At 37.3% G+C, this 21,194-nt stretch overlaps 1 protein-coding gene across 5 annotated transcripts in view; it reads right to left on the minus strand.

Moving 5' to 3' along the window:
• The window catches only part of LOC106101559 (dual specificity tyrosine-phosphorylation-regulated kinase 1A), a 95,212-nt gene that overhangs the window by 19,188 nt on the left and 54,830 nt on the right, over positions 1–21,194 (minus strand). The window contains exon 1 of one of the 5 annotated variants that reach the window (XM_013280814.1): positions 4,419–4,612. The exons of the other annotated variants lie outside the window; for them this stretch is intronic. Within the exon in view, the coding sequence (XP_013136268.1) occupies positions 4,419–4,508 (90 nt within the window). The 5' untranslated portion in view covers positions 4,509–4,612. Of the gene's footprint in view, positions 1–4,418; positions 4,613–21,194 lie in introns of those variants that run through there. 5 annotated transcript variants of the gene reach the window in all.

A 21,194-nucleotide genomic window follows, 5' to 3' on the forward strand; every position in this document is an offset into this window, starting at 1 on the left:
CTTGTTCATCATAAACTAACTTCTTCGGTAAGGTTAATATGAGATGCGTTATTACCCATTAGCGCATTATTAGACGCCAACGAAGTTAATTTACGTGGAAATATTGTTTTTATATACAAGTACGGTTCTTGAATGTATACGGAAGAAAAGATAAAGTAACAAGCTTTAGTAATAGACTATTTTACTTTAAATAAAGACTTATTACGGACAGCGGGCACAATTCCTCCGGCAAAGCATTCAGTAGCAAACTACTAGGAAACAAAAGTAGAGGGATAGAATACCAGCGGAGGCATCGATGGCGACAATGGAGAGCGGACTATAAGCGGATTGAATCCTTGTACCTTAATTTGTAAGACTCTTTCAGTATACAATCTCATTGTGTCTCCGGCACAATACACTATTCAATAATACAAAATGATTTGAAAACATTCTTGGGTCGTTTGAGGAAACTTAATTAAGTGTAGCGAAACTTTTATAAACTTTTCAATGTAGAGACGATGAACATTATAAACTTGGAAGGAAAGTGTTACATCGACAATTGTATAGCTTACAATGTAAAGATTGTAGACGTGGATTTTAACTACCAGACGAACCAGAAAAAACATATCATTTCTATTAGGAATAAATACAAACATATGCGACCATCTACTTCAATCAGCTATCGCGAATGCATTTATTTAACGGGTCTTATAAAACCTTTTAATTTTGCCGGCAGCCGAGTGCGAGCTGTATAAAAAAAAATTCCATTCTGTAACGTTGACCCATCCACATATTTATTATGCACGAGCATACTATACCGATACCTCCTATGAACGAGGATCTGAGACTTGTTTAATGGTGTTTTCTTAATCATGTGGAGAATAGGTGATTTAAATAGATATTTTAAATAATTAAGTTAGAGTCACATGATAGACTTATGCGCTTCGATCAGGATTCTATGAAAAACCTGATGAAATCATCCAAGAACGACGTGTTAAGTAAACATGAATAATCTTTATTTAAAATTACAACTCATTAAAATATTAATGTGCCACCCACGCATATTTTAATATAGTGCCTACGCGTGTTTTAGTAGTATTGAGGTTTACGACCTACGATGCACTATAGTACTATTAAGAATTTTAATTAGTTAAATGAGTCGCCAAGTCACAAGAGAGAGCGGGCAAGGATTTAAATATTAGCGTAGATTTGGTGGTGAAATGATATGCAACATGCAGTTGCCGAGCCACTGACTGCAGCCGGCGGCTGCTCCACCGCGATCGGAACACGAAAACTAATAATTAAATCATCTGGAGGGCGCTCGCCGTCGCGACTCCGCCATCGACGCGTGTCATAAAGGAAGAACGGACCATTAAAAATCATACGCGCTCCAAACGCTCAGGACTCGTCGCGTCGCCACTCCAAAGTTTGACCTCGCAATTACTAAAATTGGTTTGATTTACCATTTTAATTGTAACAAAAAGCTTATTTTTTCGACCGGCGCGGCCGAGGGTAGTTGTGGCGGGTCGTTGCAATCTCGACCGAGTGACTTTCGGCCGGAGGGTCGATTAGGGCTCGACGGGGCGGCTCGGCGCGAGCGGCGACGGCCGGCATTTTGAGCCGTGGCGTGATGCCGTTAAGGCGTAGTTTGTGTCGGCGGTGTCCGTAGGCGCGAGAGGAGAGCACTCGAGGTCGGATGCTGAGAGCGGGGTCGTGTCGGGCGGCGCGGGCCGGGGGGGACGGTTCACAAAATCGATATAGTCGGGCGGCGCGCGACGTCTTGCGTCCCCGCCCGCCCCCCGCGGCCCTCTAATGAATGAGAGCGAACATAGTCATCTCTGCGGATGGCGGCTCCGGCGCTACGCCGCCGCCGCCGCCGCCGCCGCCGCCGCCGCCGGTCCGATGTATCGCTTCGCGGCGCGATAACCGACACAACCTAGATCAATCCGTACGCTTCTAAATATATCTCATACCACTGCCGTATTGCTTTTCTATTTCTTTTATCTGCAGAAATCCAGTCTACTTTTAGACTCTCTTGTACAATGACAAATGCGCTGTTCACTGTATTGGAAGCTCGATAGAAGCGAGTAGGTACTTGTGTTGCCAACAGACACTTACATTTACCATGAGACGAGTAAATAAAAATGAGTAATTTGAAAGACATATAAAACATGAACTATTTAAAGTCGAATATTCGTTGTTGGAGGTTCAAAATTCATTCATACAAGGGTCAATACTAGACACAAAATAATTATGTTGTAAAGTCTTTTTAATATGATTTTTCCCACAACCGTTGGTGTCATATACAAAGGCTTATAAGGGCAAATGCAAAGTGGAAGTAGTAGCCAAGAAGGCAACGTAACGCAGCCATGAACTGTTTTATTTGCGACCGAGAGACGGTCTCAAGCTTCGACTCACTTACACAAGGAAATGACGTCGCCGACCGCCGCATTAATGTCGTGCGACTGTGTGCGACATGAAAATTGAGATTTTAGTGCTACGGCTCTACAAAAATGTGTCCACATTTCACTACAACGGAACATACCTTTATCTATTCACTTCTTAACTGGATAATTACATGGAATTTTTGTTACACTGTTTGGCATACGAGTAATTTTAATTAGAAAACGTCATAAAACATCAGCTACTGTGTAATTTTATTTCAAATTCTTTTCTGTTTCACTAATTTCAAAACATTTTTAATAACAGGAAGTACTGAACAGAGTCAAAGTAGAGGGCTACGCAGGCACGCAGCTAGCTAGCGTGTTGAAAAATGTCTGTGTCTATTGTAGGGTTACCATAATAACAATTATTCAAATTGGACAATTGTCGACATGATAATGGCAAGTCGCGGCAAATAAAAAACATAATATTGAAGCGGCACAATAAACATTGCTTAGGAGACGTTAAACGTTAATAAGAAAATTGTTACACAATAACCATTAACTTTATTTAGATTTTTTTTTTAAATGAAGAATAAATCGAAGTTCAAGCATACTGATAAGGTATGAAATATCAAAGCAGGGTGGGTATGATGAACAGTCCTAGAGTATAAACATTTATGGCATCCCTAGCGGGGCTAGGTAACCGTTATATTAATAACGTGGGGCGGTGGCGCGGGCGCCGGGTGCAACCCGTCAGCTCTACCCGCGGACGAATGGTGGTCATCTAAAAGTCATTTAAATAAACCTCGTCTAAAATAAAACTCATTGTTTCTATAAGTCATCTTATTTCTGACAGAGTTAGGTTCAATTACAACGTATACAAATTATACTGAGAAACATTGAATTTTAATTTAGTCACGGAGTTGCATTAAACTTCACAATACACTTCACATGATTTAAAAATATAAACAGTTTTATACAAAAGAATTAACAATATTAACTATATAAACCAATTCTTAGTAATCAAAAGTATGAAATCTAATTTTGTTTGATAATGTAAACGAAAGGAAAAGAAAAAAAATGAAAGAACCAAACAAGATCGATTGATGTAAAGGACCTATAAATGTGTGTACGCGGTGGACTAATGTGGTTTTTGCACTGGTTGGTGAAAAACAAATGCGAGTATCGGCGCGCTTTCGCATGCGATAACACCGTTTATCATATACGTACGCAATAGATGCAACGTGATCTCTACGAGGTCAGATGTCGATAGATGCCGATAAGGGCACGTGCCGAACATCACACGCGCATCATGACGGTGCTGTAAAACACTCAACTTGCACGTACAATAAGATAGTGCTCGAGAAGAATCTCGAGCACTATCTGCTACTATATACTAGAAAGTAATAAAAGTATAGTATTCAATCTAACCACATAGTTGCTCGATAATAACCACCTTCCTGTAATTATTTACAAAAGAACATTGTAAGAAACAATACTGATTATTATAAAAACGGTGCTTGTGGTGGGTTGTTTATTTTTCCGCAAAGTTTTGCACAAATTTCTTGTGACGTCCGAGCCGTCGTCAGTAACGAGCGCGTTCAGTGCTAATAATGCACAACAATTGAATGGGTCCCAACAAAAGTTTGCACACATATTAATACTTCGAACGGCATAAAGTTTAAACAAGCCCACAGAAAAGTTTGAAAGCCGCTACGAAAGTCTACGAGCTTTAAACGAAGTCACTGGCAAAAAGTATTAGAGTTTAGGTCGTGAAGTGTTAATGTGAAAGTTATAATACAAACGCAAATAATTCTATTAAAATATGATGATGAATATGAATAAAAAACAAATCACGGGGTGCTGATTTTTAATTTAAATAATTAAGATCAGAAGAGCAAGATTGCTCTCTTATATTTATCAGTGACTTTAATAATTATTCTATTCCTTACAAATAAAATGAATAAATAAAAATCTGATCCACATTAAAATTATAAATAAAGCAATGTAATTATTCGCAAGGGTTATATGAAGATGTCCGTGTTACGAGCATACCAAGGAGAGGAGTCGGAGCGACCGCCACCGGAGCGTAGCGGCCAGCGCGGCTAGCAGCTCACCGCGGGTCCTGTCCCCTGCGCGCACCATCCCGCCTGGGTCACTGCACTCGTTGCACTCGCCACTGCAAGCCCGGGCTCGCCACTATTCACGCCGTTTCCATTATAAACGTGCGTGTAATAATATTGAACGGCAACCGCAATTATCGGCCGCGAGGACGCGACTGGCCTGTTATCGCGCCGACACCTATTCTTCAGCTCGCCAGACGGCCGGTGTACGTGAATGGATCGCGCGGCCTCGTTGTTTTGGTCACTCGCCTAACGTCCTAAATGCGTCGCATCGGGAGAACAAAAATGCCGTACGCGTCATGTGTACTTCGTACTAAAAATATTCAATGACTGACACAATGCATCACATTTATATATTACACGATTTCAACACTAACAAATAATGCTTACTGCTTTGCTCCTCAGAAAGCAGAACTTTTTAACAGGTCACAATTATGACTTGAGGCATAAGGTAATAATCGGCGGGGGTCCGACAAAGGTCGTCAATCTGTACGGAATCTTGATGTCGTTGTAATTAGTGTGCATACATGCAATTTGCAATGGCAAAACAGAGTGCTTGCACTGTCAGGCAGACGCCGCCGTATGCGACTTTGCTCCTTGGAGCGATTAGCATTCGATTGTTTGTTCCCTGGTGCGTATGTATAATTAGCGGCGCGTCGGGATCGTGGCAGCAGTCCAGGTCGATCACTCGGGTAACGGGACCACACTATATCGAGTTCGGTCGTTGACAGGGAGATTTTTCCGGGGACGTCGACGTTCCGAAATTCTTCTAAATGTTGGTTAGTATTAATATCTTCATACCGGAAGGTAACACTAAAAACACTAACAATTAGCTTATGGTTTTCGAATATAACATGTAATTTAAATTGAAAACATTTCATTGTTTAGCTATAAACCGTGACAGTGTTAACTCGATAATAGCAAAGCTATAAAAGTTAAACGTGGCCCATTAACGTTGCTTCGCCTAGTGGACGGTGTCCGGAGCCCATGTTTAGTGCACAATGGGGTGTCATTACGCTGTCACTTGACAATGTCAATAATAAGGGTAGCGAGGGCACAGGAACGCATGCACATTATTATAAAACTTCCGTTCGAGTCACGTTTGTGCTACCCTGACGTTCATTTAAAACATAAACAGAAAATAAAGCTAAATTCATAGAAAATACTGGAAAAAAAAGTTAAAACAGTCCAGTTCAATGACGCATGTTGACGTTTGATTTAATAGATGGCTACCATTTTCTATATTGACAATTTATTCATATCATAGCAGTTATCGGTTCAACAAAAAACGAAATTTCAAAAACATCTTAACCCAATATTAAAATAACACACTGATAATTTGCAATGAAGCTTAAAATGTACCCAGGCTTACAAAAACTATTGATTAACTTGTATGTATGTAGCATCTTGTAAACTCAGAAATCACAGATCAAAATAGACCAAGAGTCATTTCCCAATGTCATGTATAAACATTAACAAATTTAATACACGCAGTATTATGAAACAATCTGTTGTGGAATTTACATTACGTATTGATAGACATTCATGCTGTATCTTGTTATATAAGATCTTATCGAAATAAAGATATAGGAAAGCCTTATCAACTATCCATGTAACATACAAAGATGAACACATTGTGTTATTCATTTATTAGAAACAGAAAACAATTACGCAAACATACATGTCTAACTTTTTAAATAATTTAGTTAGTTTACAATTTTTTTCAAGTATCAAAAGTAACAAAAATGATCAAAGAAAACCTCCCTTGGTAAGACATCGTATTAAAGAAGTAAATAGTTTCTTCATAAGGGTACTCATTTCATGGAATTCACACCCACGATCTCGGCTGGTGTACACCCACGCATTGATGTATTAGCACGTGTCAGAGCGGTTTGTTCCGAGTTATAAATAGAAAACTGTGTTAATAAAATCGTTAACTTTCTTTTCTTCCTTGCATTAGGATATGGTTCGCGATTAGCAAATGCTGATTGGAATAAGTACGAAATTTTAGTCCGTATAACCGAAGTTATTTTGGTTGTCTAATTATGTATCGATGTAACTCGGTCTTGGTCTATTTAGTTATTGGCACTATCTCAGAGCTTTTAACGTTGTATTAGTTCAGAGAACGGTGTAAATGTGGCAAGGTGGCGCCGGACGCGACCTCTGCGTGTGCATTACCGCGACTTTCCACCCAGAATAGTCCGCGGCCCGAAATGCGATGACGCAGCAAGAACTGTGTCTAGGCCGAGCCGCGAGCATCGGTCAGCTTCGATGCATCAACGAAGGACTTTCGCAATCATTTCACATATCTTCATTTCCAACTATAAATACGTAAATAAATATTTACTGAACTAATTAAAATGCGGTTAAAACATATATGGTTTATCACATTTGTATCAACGATTATAATCTTACATGAAGTTATTTGCTTAAGCTATAAGAAAGTCTTGAATGAAATAAGTTTTCGGTTGGGGAGAATTTATCTTTTTGTTATAAAATTATGGACCTACTACGCTTTTTTTATTTTTAACTCAATGACAATGCCATTATTTTCTATAAATTATATTCACGTAATATTATGGTAAACACGTTTTACTCTTCCATTATTACACATAAAACTGTAAGAAAATATTTATTGAACTAAACGAAACAATCGGTATGACGTAGACCTATAAAAATATGGACCAATAATAAACATTTTAGCTAAAGATAACATCAGATTTTAGATATTTAAAAATAATAATTTGACATAGTTTTTTTTTTAAACAAAATTAAATTTAGATAATACCCACATGAGAAGGATCTTGGTTGATTAATTTACACAAGGATTCTCAGCCATAATAAATAGAGGAAATGCACGGGAGGCGTCGCCGTAGAGGCATCTCAAATATTCGTTGATAGAGCACGCAGTTTAGAGAATTTCATCTCAAAACGCTTCAGATAATACGAAATTCAATTTATATTTCGCAAATCTGTTAATTTATCTTACCGGTATTATAATAAACACTAATTTAATACAACCTTATCCTTGCTCTTAAGATAATTTATACCACCCTTTATTTAAAAATGGAATCAAATTAGTAACGAAACAAGCGACAAACTTTAATTTATTGTTTTTTTTTTCATTATTGTATAGGCCAATAAGAACTGTTAGGTAACCAATGCATTAAAACAAAAATTAAAATGATTTAATCTAAATCATTGAATGCAAATTTTAATACTTTAGATGTCGTAAAGCTTAAGAAGAAAATTTCATCAAATCTAAATTTGTATGAATCGCTTATCTCATTTGGCGACAAATCTCCGCCGCGCCGCGTCGACCCAAGTGTTTGCGTTGCTCCAGGATTATTATGCGAGGCGGACCTTAAATATTTTTATGTGAGTCATTTATTCGTCCTTTGATCAGTCGCTTTGATGTAGGGAGCGGGCCTCGTAGACGACATTTCATCACAGAACGGACGCACTCAGGACGAGACTGTTATTTCAATCGGGGGGGATTTCTATTTTGGTTTTAATTAATGTTATGGTTTGAATGAGTAATTTGGGGAAATTAGAGTTTACATACGATTTTTGTACGTGTTATGTAAATAGTTATCGCGTTATAGTGTACAAGGGTTCGTATTTTATTATATGACGATTTAATCAACCTTCGACCACCGATTGATATTATGACAACACGATTATGACTCAACTTATATCGAAGTCGTTTGCTAACATTCATCGTATTCATACTAATTACGTATTATGTTTATCAAAGCGTTGATTTAGGAAATTGTTACAAATTTCTCAACTCAAATACAAAAAACTTTTGTATAATCAGTTTACATAATATTTAATTACTAATTGCATAATAACTTAACTGCAAAGTTCAACAAAAATTGCGCAACTTCTTATTTTCTTATAAATTAAAAAAATATGAGTGGTAAAAAAACAAGTTTGATTTACCATTATACGTTTTTTCAACTTCAGTATTTAATCGGACTGCCAACTGCTTAGATACGGTAAGGAAGGCTTTTATAATAAGAGCGGCATTCAGCAATTTGCCTCCGTCGATAGCAGTCGCTGGGCCTGTGTGCGACGAATAATTTCCATTATTTCCTTCCTTGGCCCGCGACGGCCCCGGGCGATCCCAGACGACAACCAATGCCTCCAATAACGTATACGTTATTTATTTCTATTGACAAAACATGATAAAGAAACGTAATTTATTGCCAAATTTCACTCATTATGTGTAACATTCGTAATAATGTTTTTGATTAAACAAAATAATTTTTGTAGTTTAGTAATATTTTTCTTTAGTTCTTATGTAACTAATAAAACATTAATTTTACTAACGAATGTTTGAATCATTACGATATGTTATACTGTCCATATGAAATAAATGTCATATTTTATATACAAAATCAAACATACTGCTTGTGGACATAGCAATAGACATTTGGTGTGTACATGTAATAGAGATAAAGAATTCGGCTAGCCGGCGGGCGCTCACGTGACGCGAGGAGATAGCGATCGCGGATCTAATAGACTTCATTGCACCAGATGATTGCCTGCGCTTGCTGCGAACTGACAGCATACTAGCGATAAACAAACAACAAAATGTCTTTATAATATAAGTAACAAACTAAAAACCCTCTGATATCGCTAACACAGCAATGTGACCGCCGTCCATAGATATATACAGTAAAGGTTTAACATAAAAACTTAATTGCACATAGAAATCTATGTACAGATACATGAGATTTAAAATCTTGCATTATGAAGTTTCAATAGCCCAGTTTGATTTAAAAATAGTAATAAATGTAAATATTATAAGTAATAACCAAATCAAATAATTGTTATCAGAAGCATCTATCTATACCAAATCATCTGATCTGAGGCCAAGTCTGACGGAGCGATGACGGCATCAGTCAATAAATGTATCGAGCGACGGCGCACAATTCCAGCCATTATCCGATGGATTGGCTTTCGACAAGACGTCGAATTCCAGTTCGGATGCCAAGCGGTTCCGGTTTTGTATAATATTATCTCTATGTTTATAAATATTTGCAAATCTATTTTATATCCAGAAGTGGCTGGCGCTCTCTCGTGTCGGAGGCCAAGACCCACTTCGGGTCGCTGCGCCAACGCAGTAAGTAAGTATTTTATATTTCAGTATCAATATTTATATATTGATAATACTAAAAAATGACGATATTACATTTAGTAATAGACTTTTTCTACCAGTTATCAGTTTAGTAAAAGCCACACACATCGTTATACCATCGCATAGACATCGCAGTATAAGTCAGAAGGCGCGTAACACGTACTCATGCACTTGGCAACTGGCGGCGCCCGCCGGGTATACACAGCCGCAGCTCCATTTGATAGAGACGTCTGAATGTCAACGTACCACAACCACACGGTCACCTTGAGGCGCGCGGCCCGGCTCAAATTTAGCCGAATTGAAACAATCTTATCGCGGCCGAGGTCGATGCCACGCGGTGAGGAGTTTGTCCGACACAGGACTAAAACATTAACTACGCCAAAACACCATTGTAAATTATATTTCTGAATATCTAAATCAACTATGAATGCTACATATTGGTAACACCGTTATTGTAGAAGGGTCAAAAAGGGGGTGATTTTAAAATAAAGCAATAACTGTACTCAGATCAAAAACATTCCGCAATAAATTCAAATATTGCATTCATGCATTTTTAATCGCCAGTACAAGTCTAGTACAGTAATTAATGCACAAACATTAACCTTACTACGGCTAGACGCGGCGCTTGACGCAACCGGCCAGTGCGTAAATACATCGCATTGCCTTCAGAGAAACGGCCACGTGTATCGGAACGTTTATCGTTTACGTTCATTTTGTGTCAGAACAAAGGAAATGCTGCAACGTCACCTTTGACGTCAGCGAACTGATCACGAGACCGCACCGTGATCAATTAATATAACATAAGGTGCTATTTAGAATAATACTGGTGCAGTCGTCACAGATAATGTAATTATATTGAACTTATATTAAGGTGTCTCCTTATTTCATAATGAGTCAAGAAGGGACTAATACCTATTCCAGTCTTTCATGTTGATCCTTATCATCGCTGGGTAATAAAACTTTACGTCCTATAATTTAATTTTAGACTAAGCAGAAAGTCATTAACAAGTTCCATTTACAAGTAAATAAGGACCAAATGTACAAAAAACATTTAATTAAAAGTAATAAACTGTAACTATATCGAATTACTTAAACTTGAAGTAATTCCATCAAAGTAGTTATTAGAAACCAACACTTTTCCATTATCAAAGCCTACCAGAAAAATTACCCGTATTTTCTACAGAGAAAAAACAACACTATTATTCCAAAATTAAATTAAAGCTTAATTCTAAAATGTTATGCATAAAAAAGACAATAAATAATCCAGACAAACTCCTTAAGGGCAAAAAAAATATTGAATAAAAAAGTAACAATACAGTCGACGCGAAGCTCAAAACGGCGTCACATTGATGCAACTGAATGGTCGCAGAGAGAGATTTTCAACATTTTCAATGGTGGCTGAAGAGACCGAAAAAGTGCATAAGGGGCTGAAACTTGGTAACGCAGTGTTAACTGTCTGCAAATTGGACTAACGACTGCGACCCACGAGTTTTGCATCGGTGCGAGTTGAAACCGCAACTTCGACTAACGTTTGTGAACACTATTTGCATATAGAGGTTTTAAATTTGATATATTACATTTAAATTTAATATTTAGATTTCTTTTAAAAATAACAATAAATAAAATGTTTTTAATGAGTGTTGTTACACTTCATTTTCAAATTTTGTCGAAAACATTCTTAAACCGTATTTTTCATTCTCAGTGCTTCCTACAAACACTTTCCTAAAATACTAAACATCCATAAAAGTTAAAAATAACTAAATGACAAAAAAAAGATTGCTGCAAGGCATAAAATAACTAAAACCGAAATTGAGTTCGCGCGAACCCAAACTAATTTCCTTCAACAAAAGCGTCGTATCGTGTTATTTGCTTAACATGAATGAAGTCGAAGAATCCATTAATAACGTGAAGTCGAAAAACCCAGAAGTGTGTATGTAATGTTCAACGCTCCAGATAGCATTCATTTTAAAAATAAACTGAAATATATATAAGTCGTTAGAGATTAATATTGTTAAGGTCGGTTTTCGTGTGTCGAATGTGAGCAGACGGCGCGGACGATGCACGCTCGTTCGTCGCACAACTGGAGCGTTTCGGCGCCGGCGCACGCGCGCTTTTATTGTTCCTCCCGCCTCTTTACCGCTAACTTTATTATGAGACGTCTGCTTTGAAATTTAAATCACAATTATGCCGGTAACAAATCGCCAAGCGCATGCCCGGTATCTCATTATCGAAGGTCCGTAATTAATGTCCTATGCATGAGTGATTCCACGCGCTAAATTTTAACTCCCGCCAACAGTGTTAGTTAAATTAATTATTTTTTTTATATCTGTACCGATTCTAATGTGCGCTACATACACTTGTCCGGTGTTCAGGAAAATGCGACCGTCGCAGAGGACAAATATAAATTATTGCTGAAATACCAAATAAATAGATGATTATGCACGATTTCAAAAATACATTTACGCGTTATCTTGATGGAATCCAACTTATATAATAAATGCAAAAGTTTGGATGGATGGCTGGATGTTAGAAGGGATCTCCTAAACTGATCTCGGCGACATTTGGCATTTATAAAAGCATAATCTGAAGGAACACTGATTTCTTACTAAGGTTTTATTATTCCGCGCCGAGGAAGTAGAGATCCAACGCTTGTAATAAACTAAATCCAAAATTCACTGATGTAAAAGACAGCATATCTATTTCATTATCCATCAACGTTTATATAAACATTAATTAACTATCTACCTTATTAAGATTAAATCAGCTGTAGCTTAGAATTAAGTCAGGCAAGCGAAAATCCGTAGTTCCCAAGACATTAAGAAGGCTAACAGCGTAAATAAAACGTTGGATATGTTACGATAGCAAAATATTTGGTGGCGTGCATCGGCATGTGTGTATTAGATCACATGATGCGATTAGCTGCGGACGCACACCTAGGGAGGGGATTATACCGCACAACGGTAGCGACTAGCGACTCCATCAAATAGATCGGCGCCGCGATACCGCCCGCCGACCGCCGACCGTCCGTCGGCCGCCACCAGCCTCGCCAGCTCAAAGCCCCACCTTTCATATTTATACTGCGATACAAAAACACTTATAGCCAAACCACATGTTACAAATATAGAATACAATCGATACCTAATATGGTAGTCATATCGGCATTACTAATCCTTTCAGATTTACTTTACTTTAAAGGCCGCAAATTTCGAGGAACCGCCTTCTCTTAAAACGTCAATAGCAAGAGTGCCAAAATTTTGGGAAATTCTTTATAGAGAATACTAAATTGTTTTGCTGTTACAAAAATGCAATCAAACAAAACTTATTGATAAAAATTAATAGTTTTACATTGCAACATTAACAAATAACATTGTAAAATGGAAGGATAGACATGAGAAGGGATACATTTTAAGCTTCCCACAATTTGATTTTTATCTGGCCACCCCAAGTCTGTGTTTCACATTAGGATATTGGTCTCGCGATCAATTCTGTTCGAATGGACGGGGTCGATGTTACGCTGCGGAAGCATTTTTGCTGATTGAAGGTGCCGAGCAGCCGGCTGAGTAACGCTTCAACAGACGAAAAGCGATACGATGTTACAAAAAAAGTGTTGACAGAAAATAGTAGAAAACAAACTTTGAAGTTATTATTATGAATGTTTAATGCTTACTTTTAACATTAAATTTCTTGAATAAACTATACTATGCTATTTAGTACAGTTTGTGTTGTGTTTAAGTCCATTGAATTATTAGACCATCAATCTCCGCGTAATGATAATGATGGCGCGGCGTAACAGCCGTTTAACCGACGTTAAATATTTACACGTTCAGGCCAGCACGTGGCCGCGCCAGATGTACCGGTCCTGTATTTAGCAAAGATGTAGGATGTTTATTTGTTGTTTATGTTACCTTGAAATTTCAATATTATGTGTTCATTTTCTCATATCAGTGTTTGCCTACATTCACTACATTGGCGAATATATTGGAGATTAGATCACAATTCGTTTTATCTATAGCCACTTACGTACTTTTGTTGTACTGATATTTCGCTATCTTATATAGAGCTATCTGTCTACATAACTTACCAAACAATCGCAATAGCCTGAATGGACGTAGACGTTTGACCCACTTATAATTTTAAAATCAATAAACACTGTTCCAAAAACGGGCGCCACCAACACGAGCATACATTAAAATTTCAAATTAATTGGCCAACGATGATCCACCGGTATCACTGCGAGGCCGGGCAAGCCGGCGGGTATTTCAAAATTCATACGCGGAACAAAAGTGTAGGCGGGCGTCGACTCTCCCCCCCGATGTAGGTACTTACCTGAAACAATGAAACGTTTTATATGAATGCTTGGGTTTTTTTCGAGGAACGCGAGGATGGGTTAGCGGCCTGCGAGATCGATACGAGATCGTGCGGTGAGTGATGCAAGTCATCGGGGTCGTCAACACGCCGCGTGTTTTGACGTACTGAATAATGACGTCAGCCTGACAAGGCCGGTTTTATTGCGAGCGGAGCTTTTAGGACGAATTGTGCCTGGGGTGTTTCTATCGTTCTTTAGATAAAGGAGAGAGCGAAAACAGAATTTTAGAAAATGCTTGTAAACACTTTTTCTATTATTAGAAAAATAGAGAAATTAAAAAATAACGTTACACTTTTGAAGTTTGTACTAATTGTTGACATTTTAACAAACAGAATAGTTTTTTGGAAAATCATTTTTATAACATTTTCCCCACATATTGAGAGCCTAGCAACATCAAAAACATCCACGACATTAAATTATATTTAGACTTGACGTGACGAAAGTGAGATAACTCTATGACGCAATAACGCCTACACAGCTAGAGAACAGCAAACACGCGAAGCAATAAAATAAAACGGACCAGCTGTCGACGAATTCAGTTCTTCAAGCGCATTTGTAGGCGTTACACTCCGTAAAGTACAAGTTACAAACAATAACATTTCCCGTTGGCGTCGAGGACGCGTGCGTACATACAATGAACCATTACACAAAGTAAAAAGAAAAATAAATAAAAACAATCGAAGCACAGCTTTGGTCGCGACGCGAACGAAATAGAGTTTCCCTTGAATCGTTTACCGACCACCTGTCCTTTAAAAGTTAATCTACTGTCCATGTAGTTTGCGTTGTTAAATGAAAAGGAAATCGCATTGATAGTTCTATCTCAAAACATACAAAATATTTAAGATCATCGATAAAGATTTTATTAAATACACAGTTAGTAATTTGATCGTCAACTAGATACGTAGAACATACAAAACAATTCCCATGGATAAGTTACCAAGTATTTATTACGAGTTATCGACAGATCGCAGTAACGGAAATGATGCTGCCACATGAAACAGATACTTGTCCGCATCGGACACTGCTTATTGCGAAGAGAAAGTTATTACCGTTGACGCGATCGCGCCCGGGAACAGTATGTGTCGTAAATAATTCCGACACACGCTGATGCTGCAATTCCACAGTGCAAATAACAACACACATCATTGACAATTAAAATTTATAAACTAAAGAAGTTAAGATGCAAATTATAAATGTTGAAATTGTATTATTTTTATCTACTCTATAAAAGCTTTAAAAATCAATAACTAACCCTTCGTAATATGTAACATAAATCAATTTAATAAACTGATGCCATCTGACATATTGCTATTGTAAATATCTTCAATTTCGTTATATAAATAAAACCCATATTTCCTTGTTATTAAAACATGGACCAAACATCAATTTTCATTTATCCTATCTGTAGTAGCATCAATACACAAACGTAATAATCCGACGAAAACCGATAGTGAAATTGTATTCGGCAAGTGAACATATGCCATATTTATTACAACCCCTACTATTGGCGATCCAATAAAGGATTTTCCGTATCGATCGAGTTGCTACACTGATTAATATCGTCTGGCTCCTTCGGCCGTCGAACGGATATAGTTCTGTTGGGAACGATTTCGATGCCATCAAATTAGAACGAGTTGTTGTGTCGAGGTTTGGTTACTGTCGATCGTCACGCGTTAGACAACTTATCGGAAGTAACCCTGATTAATTTAATTATCGAATGCCTTTTGTGGATGGGTAAATTGAATTGTAAACAAAAATCTCCATCAATAGACTGGTTGCAAAACTAAATAGTAATGTTTGTTATGATTGTTTTTTGATAGTTCGGTGATTAAAAAACACTCCTTAATTTAAAAGACTTTATAATAATGGCTACCCTGTTTGAATAATTTTTGTTGACTCACCCTCGTTAATTACACCTAATTATCACGTAATTAGTGTAAAAGTAATATCAACAAAAAATATTTACGTATCGCGCATACGGTATCGAAATAAAGCATGTGTTATTCAAATTTGTATTCACACATAAGGGTTGGTGGAAAAAAAACGGAGTGGTCGGCTATTTGAAAATTAATTTCATTAAAATTTATTCCCCAACATTAAAGGCCCTACTGGGGTTTTAGTAGCGTCTCCCTCGCCGGCCCGCGGCGTTATTTTCTGAACTCGAATCTTTTCTTCGTACACGTAAACACGTTTTAAATTATCGCCACCATCGAAGATTGGAGAAAAATAAAGTATGAACCGCGTCGTGTCGGGCGCTCATTTACAAACGTTGCAAATCTGATCAACGGAAGGCGCCGTGAAGTTCTGTGAATTTCGCAAATTATCTGATGAACCTTGGGTCGTCTTAATGGGTATCGTTATTACCTGTGATAGTTTATTTCTGATAATATGTGAGAGAAATAAAATAAAAAAAAGCAGTGAAATTAGAAGTGAAATTGTTGTTATATTTAAAACTAAATTTTCATTTACATTTTTAACATTAAAACCATGTATTTGGTGAAACCTAGATGTTGCGAAACAAAACATGTTGGTGGCGTTAAACCTTTTACATGAGGGGGGATGGTTATTTGGCAAATGTGTTCATAGAGCATGTCTGCGAACGGACATTTTGGCATATGAGTCGGTCCTTCCAAGGCGAGTAGAGTGGCGGTCTAGATCTCATTTCCCTACATTCACAACCAGATATTACTGAAGTCGACTATTGGTATATTTTAAGTAAATAAACAATTTTTATAAAAATGTCCCTGTAAGGTCATTTAAAACGAAAACAATTAAGTGTCCAAGAAATGCAGCGCTCAAGTTGTTGTACCATTAAAGTAACATATTATTTATAGAAGGCGCTGTTGTTCCTCTAATTTCAGTATTGTTAAAAGAATCCGAAAGTACTAAGTCTACGTCGGATTTCTTTCAAGGAAAACAAAACATTTTTATTTAGAAACTCTGTAAATGTATACGTTTTTCGAGGAGTGCGAACTCCGATATCGCGCAAGGGAAAGAATTCAAATCCCGCATAAGAGCTCCGGAGAACTTTTAATCCGAGCCAACGTCGAAGGCAACTTTTATTCATAGCGGAACCGACTTAAATTAAACGGGCCTATAGTAAAATACACTTTTGTGGCTACGGGGTTAAGAAATGTTTGTAGTCCTGTGTTAATATTATTGAACCGATTGAAATTGTATTTTTTTTCTTTTATCATTTACATAAAAAATATTAATAACTAAACGATACCAAACTAATTACGGTGACTGAGTGACGTCAACTGTATCTTCCATTTGTTTGAAATAACTACCTTTACCACGGTCATAAAGATCATACTTCGCCGACGTCTTCTACCAGAGGCGACTTACTTTTGTACAAAAGACTTCCCGCAATAATCTTTTAAGCGGAATCAATTTTGCATTCATTACAATAGCCGAGACCTACTCTATGCCTGCGTGGAGTCCATGAGCCATGGCGGCGGTATCTACAAACAATATATTTCAAAAGCAATTTCCATACGCTAACACGGTATCTGGTTATGGATTATGGATATTGATCGTTAAGAAACATTGCGGATTACAATTCTGTGACCTTTTGTATTTACGGTCTATTGCCCTGCGCTACGGTAATGTGGGCTACTTTGTACTTTAATATAGCAGTAAAATAAAAAAACATTTTAATTTACAAGACTAGTTTGTGTAACGCACGTAATATTATCGATTTTGATAACGTGGGCGATGATGTTGTATGTGTATGACGTGTGCCGAGTCCCCCGAGCGAGGGAGCATACATTGTGCATTGACGCATCGAGCCCAGCGGCCCAATTCGATCCGTGACGTAGGAGACGACGCCGCATTCTGGGTCAATTGGCAAACAGCTGACGAAACCGCAGCCGACGGGCGCTATGGAGTAACCCGCCGTCTTGATTGACGGACGGACTACGGACTGTTTGCAACTATACTGTTCAGGGTCGCGACGTTTCTCTCATATATGCACAACAAATGTTAACTGTATGCATTCATTTGTCTTTACATTCACAGAAAGAGTATTTAGTTTTCAATACTACTTTAATAATAATAATTGAAGGACATGTAAAACGAAACGGAAAAAAATCTTTACAGTTACCACTCATTCTATAGAACATACTATGTTCTTAACGATAAGTGATACATTATAATAATAATCAAAGCCACTACCGGCTAAATTTAAAAAATACAATGAAATCATAAACCATCGGTGGTGAGAGCTTTGTTCGTTTATCGCCTATAAATAAAATTAAAAAATATCCTTAACAACGTGCCTCGTCGAGTGTTGCACCGTGCACAAGCCGACAGGCACAGGCAACACGGTAGCGACACACCAATGCACGACAGAGGGTACTCGATACCCGACGCGGCCGTAACGACCGCGGCCGGCGCGCGACAATTAGCACTCCGCGAAAATGTCACGCAAACGGAACAAGGTGTAAAGGTGCCTTTTCAATGTGCAGATGCGCGGCACGTGTTAGGATTTATCCAGAATGTTGTTTCAATACGCAATATTATACAGAGTTATTAATTCAACGTAATTTTTTAAATAAATTTTTGTAGTTGCTTTGACTTATTTTGATAAAATCTAAAAATCATGGTAACTTAAAAATAGTTAACTTTTTTAGTTACAATGCATCCATATGCATGTAGATCATTTGTGATAATTTTGACTCATGGAACTCTTCACTATCGCCTCCTAACGGGCTCGAATTACCAATAACCCTGTATATACTTGTTTGGAATATTTTTGTTATTAAATAAATAGAATATAGCATTATATACTTTCTTCACCAATTATTTAGCTTATGGACTGTGTAAAGTTTGTTGTTAGTTTAGTATGTATCAAAATGGAAGTTAGCGTAGCTCGTAGGTTAGTCTACCTTGAAGTTGCATAGAGAAACTTAACGCAATTCCTCCGAACCATCCTCCGCTTGAGTAGCTATTTCAAAAGTATAGAATACTGACCTCTGTGGTGCTTGAATGAGTCCTTTAAATTAATATGAAGTCTTACCTTCTTAAGTCTTGAAACTAATTATTATTTTATTTAATTTTTATCATATCGACGATTTCTAAAAAAATAGTTTAAATGGTTTAAATGTGTGATCTACATACAAATCTGAAAATATATACAATGCCTCATTTCAGTTCACAAGCCTTAACCAAAGAACTGTAAGCAATATTTTAAGTAATATATCTATCTCCTTTTGAGTATTCTCCTACTTGAAGGCGGATGTCTTTAGCGTCGTCGTAAATGTATTTTCAATGTATTTGGATCACGGTGAGAACAAACTTAAATATGGTATAGATCGTACTAACATTTCAGACCATATAAAACTTTTTAAACCGTAACTTCACAAGGAAAAACCATTTTATTTATACTAATATTATAAAGAGGAAATATTTTTTTACTTTTGCATGTATTGTAATAACTCAAACTATTGGGCCGATTTCAAAAATTCTTTCACCGTTAGAAAGATAATTTATCTATCAGTAACAAAGGCTGTGTTGTTTTTTATTATTTTTGTCTGTCACGTGCAACAGCCGTTTAATAAGGAGTAATTTTGCTCTAAGGTTTTTAAGACATGAAGTACACACGTGCTAAGTAGATAAACACTAATGCATAAAAAATGTGATTCAGTGTCTACTGGAAAATACGTATCGTTGTGTGAATAATAAAACTCCCATCGCAACATATTAATGTTTCCACATAAAATACAATAAACATTTTTCTAAGAACTCCACATAAATTAAACCTATATACGGCGCTATATCCGAAAGCTGTACGATCACATACCAATGACACATTCGTGAAGGAAGCGTATATTCCGCGTAAAAGTCATCTTATTCGTGAAATAAATAAATCAGTACTCGGTTATTTCTTTTGAAGTACTTTTACGAGTCGATTGTCGTACGAACGCATCAGGAAACAAATCTGACCGCTTTCCTCCCGTTTCGGCACATTACTGTACAGCCAGATATAAATACCCGAAGAGCGGAGTGTAAACAACAAAAACAGTAAGTTCACTGGGGCCGTTAATGTTTTGTTATAAAGATTTAATATAAACTTAATCATTATGCGTATTTACTTGAAATCTATTGTCAATATAAAGAGAAAAACATGATTTACCGATCGCCTTCGAATTAGACCAACGAGATGTACCGTTTCCATTTAAGTATTATGTATTATTCGTTTCATGGTGGTCTAAACAACTTGATCAATGTCAAATAGAAGTCATTAGATTCGTATTAATTCCTCGAGTGTGATACAGTATAGGCAATCGGGAATTTTCAAACAAATTGCCAGCTAAATATGAAGATAAAAAACTTCGAGGAACAATTTATCACAAACTCTTTATTCTGTGCGTTCCAAACAACAAAACAAACTTTGATCGACAAACGGGGCACAGGTTGCGCCGGCATTCCTGCGGGACGCCTCAAGCTGCCCACATGTAACTTGTTTAAGCTCGTTACACGCAACCGTAAGCAATTGCCGTTCAAGGGAAATGATTTAACTATTACATAGGATGGATGCGGCGGATCTATTGTGACGACCCGTACGGACCAGGAAATCTTGAATTATCCTATTGCTTGCATTACGTTCAGATGTTAATCTCTTCAATATTGTAACGCATGTCTCACTTCCGTGTTCATACATTCATGTAGGAAGTAGATAATGTGTTATTGAAAGAATTGTAGAACACTGTGGGCTAGAAGCTACGCGACATCGTACATTTTAATGATTTTATGAAACGCCGAGTTGGAATTTCACTTGTAGGTCAAGTGTTATTATTGAACTGTATAAATTTGGAGCGGATATAGACGAGTAATCTATATTTTCAACAAATGTAGTGGATGTTCATAATTAATTTAAGGTTTTGATTCGGAACAAACCTGATATAGAAGTAGCCGGGAAGATGAAATAAAGGATAACCGTGTAGATATTTAAATATTGCCTTTTTATGATGCAAGTTTTATTCCAACAACGCAAATTTCTTAACTTATAACATGTTTTATGTTATAAATCCTGAGAAAAAACTCGTGTAACAGTTGTAGCAATCAGTCCCGCGAACGTTAGTCCTATCGAATGAGCAACAGGAATGCCGGGTTGAGATTGCGGCGGTCGCGCGCCCGACTTTATTGAAAACTATGCTTCCGCATTCCTCATGCCAGTATCCCCGTTACGAGTA

The sequence above is a fragment of the Papilio polytes genome, unplaced genomic scaffold (assembly GCF_000836215.1).
Source record: "Papilio polytes unplaced genomic scaffold, Ppol_1.0 DF823980.1, whole genome shotgun sequence".
In the NCBI taxonomy this organism is placed as follows: Eukaryota; Metazoa; Arthropoda; class Insecta; order Lepidoptera; family Papilionidae; genus Papilio; species Papilio polytes.